Source organism: Rhagoletis zephyria, unplaced genomic scaffold (assembly GCF_001687245.7).
Source record: "Rhagoletis zephyria isolate East Lansing unplaced genomic scaffold, Rhagoletis_zephyria_1.1 Rzeph_scaffold_09750, whole genome shotgun sequence".
Taxonomy (NCBI): Eukaryota; Metazoa; Arthropoda; class Insecta; order Diptera; family Tephritidae; genus Rhagoletis; species Rhagoletis zephyria.
Window position 1 is genome coordinate 3735 of NW_016166828.1, and position 2663 is coordinate 6397.

The 2663-nt window shown below is 40.6% G+C and overlaps 1 protein-coding gene across 1 annotated transcript; it reads left to right on the top strand.

Annotated features, from left to right (window-relative positions):
* Positions 1–12: 12 nt before the first annotated feature.
* LOC108376001 (malignant T-cell-amplified sequence 1 homolog) lies at positions 13–808 on the top strand (the record flags this gene model as incomplete). Its single annotated transcript, XM_017632162.1, has 3 exons — positions 13–165; positions 225–527; positions 581–808. Coding segments are annotated over 3 exons (538 nt in total), but the record flags the coding sequence as incomplete, so codon positions are not given.
* Positions 809–2663: the final 1855 nt, after the last annotated feature.

Sequence of the window (2663 nt, forward strand, 5' to 3'; positions counted from 1 at the left end):
TCGGCATTATAGGTTTGAAGAAAAGGAAAGCGTTTCCTCTCTACAGCAGCTGAAGTCGTCTGTGCAGAAAGGCATCCGTGCGAGACTGTTGGAAACGTATCCATTTCTGGAAACACACATTGATTTAATACTCCCGAAAAAGGATTCATACCGCATCGCCAAATGGTAATTAAAAATTATTGATATAAAAATGAATTGTGTAGTTCTAGCTGTAAATATTATAGCCACGATCATATAGAGCTCTTAGTTACGGGGAACGGTGAAATAGCGTTCTTCCGCCACCGTGAAAGTCAATGGATGCCTACTTTACGACTATTACACAAGTTTCCATACTTTGTGACTATGCAACAAGTAGATAAGGGTGCAATAAGATTCGTATTGAGTGGTGCGAATATAATGTGTCCTGGCCTCACGTCACCTGGCGCACAGATGACGCCTGCCGATAAAGGAACTGTTGTAGCTATAATGGCGGAGGGTAAAGAGCACGCAATTGCTATTGGCATTACTACTTTGTCTACAGAGGATATGTAATTTAGAGCTCCTTGTATTTTGTTCTTATTAATGCCTGGTATTTTTTCAGCTCAAAAGTCAATAAGGGAGTAGGAGTGGAAAACTGCCATTACCTTAATGATGGTCTGTGGAAAATGAAAGTTGTAAAGTAAAAATTGGTTTATATTATCTGATTATATGATTAAATAGCTAATCGGATAAGTTAGCCTGAAATGTTTTGTATTAATAATATCGTATTGTTTCAGTCTAGTTTTTTTGATAACTGTCAACTTTAAATAAATTGATGTATGTAGGTATATGTGTACGCATTCAAAATATCTGTTCACGAGGAATACAACATACATATATGGAATACAAGCTAAAACCAAGTAAGGATTTAAAATCAAACAAGAATAAAGAAATATCTGGCAGCCTTCCCTCAACGATACAGCGTATTTAATATCTCCTACCGGATTGTATTTGTATGCTGAAAAATCAGCCTAAAATTTCGATGATACCTATGAACAATTTGCTTACACCAGGCTGCATCCTTTTTTGATTCACGCTTTTAGGAACTTAAAAATTGCCCAAATTTTACTTTTTAGTTCAGCAGCCGTTATCCAGCATTCGCTATCGGCAATTTTGATCGCTAAAAATCTCCAAAACAATAGCAGGCGCGCCTAACAACATGCAACACCTAGTAACCTGCCCTTCATACTACCAGCTTTGGTTTATTACACATTGCATCTATTACTTTTATGTTGCGTGCTTTTAGGCCCCACCTATTTTCATTTAGAGAATTTTTACGATGGAAATTTAGCGTGGCGATTGTCAGATTTCCACTGCAGGAACAGCATCATTGCAAAAAAACAAAGCCTCAATTAGGTTGCCGAAGGGCAACGCCAACCAAGATTTGAGTGTAGATAACTCGTGGAAACAGTTGAAAAAATAAATAAATTATCACAACCAAAATTTCCGCGGCAACCACAAAAATGCAGTTGCCAATATAGCAACTCAGTTGCCACTTTCAGTCGTCAGTTGGCTTCTGCAATATAATTCCGGCCACTGCCAACGCAACTGAAGTTCGGTTTCCATCCGTAATCGACCCATAAATGTGCATTAAAGTAGGGATAAAAAATATTTGATACATATAAACCTAAAATAAATGTCTTCAAAAAGTATGTTCCTTATGAATTAACGAAGATATGTACTTTACTAGAACTCCTCCAAAAGGCCTTGAATTACTGTGGATTGGGCAGATAACACTTCAATTTCAGTCGTCGGGCATCGACTCCATCGTCATCGACTGGGGGCTCGGGCTCGGGCTAGTCTTCTCCACAACTTTCGGTGCTGCTACTATTCAGCGTGTTTCCTCCATGCGTTCTGGACATCGGTTACTAGGTCGTCATGGTTGTTCTTACAGGACTTCGCCCCGGTCTTGGAGCCTTCCGTAAGTCGCCTAACTCTCTGGTAAAATTATAAGATAAAAAAGCTCTTCGCACTCACGTATTTCGGCCCCTCTCCTTATTGCGGCGTATACGTCTCGCTTTAGTCTTCAGCTCCCAATACCGATCTCACATTTTTCGCGTTGAAGCCTATGACAGCGTTGCCCTGTAGGAGATATTTTTTTTATCTGCAGCTTTGTGGAATTCCTCATCACATCAGCTGTTCTTTCGGGCTCGTTGAAATCCGATTACTTCTTCGGTATGTAATAAGTGGATAATGTGGTTCCAAAGCTCCCATATGTCGGTTTATTGAAGAGTGCTCTCTGAGAGCAGGTGTGAAAGTCGGTTGGCGAATACATTGCGTTGCGACTGCAGCTTTTCGAGGTTAAGCTTTCCTTGCATTGTTGGACGAACAGTTTTAGCGTATCTTGGCTGCAACATCATAGTTGTCCAAGTTGATATTAGGACTTCGGAGTGTACGTACGTCTAAAACACTGCTAGCATGCCTTCCCTCTATCACAACTTGATCGATTTGATTTCTCGTTTTTGATCTGGAGACAGCCACGTAGCTTGATGGATCTTTTTATGCTTGAACCAAGTACTGCATACTACCATATTTCGGGCCCGGTGAAGTCGATCAGCCTCAGTATGTTATCGCACGTTTCATCGTGGAGGCTGAATTTTCCGACCGTGGTTCCAATGATCCCTTCCTTGATCACCCTGGCATTG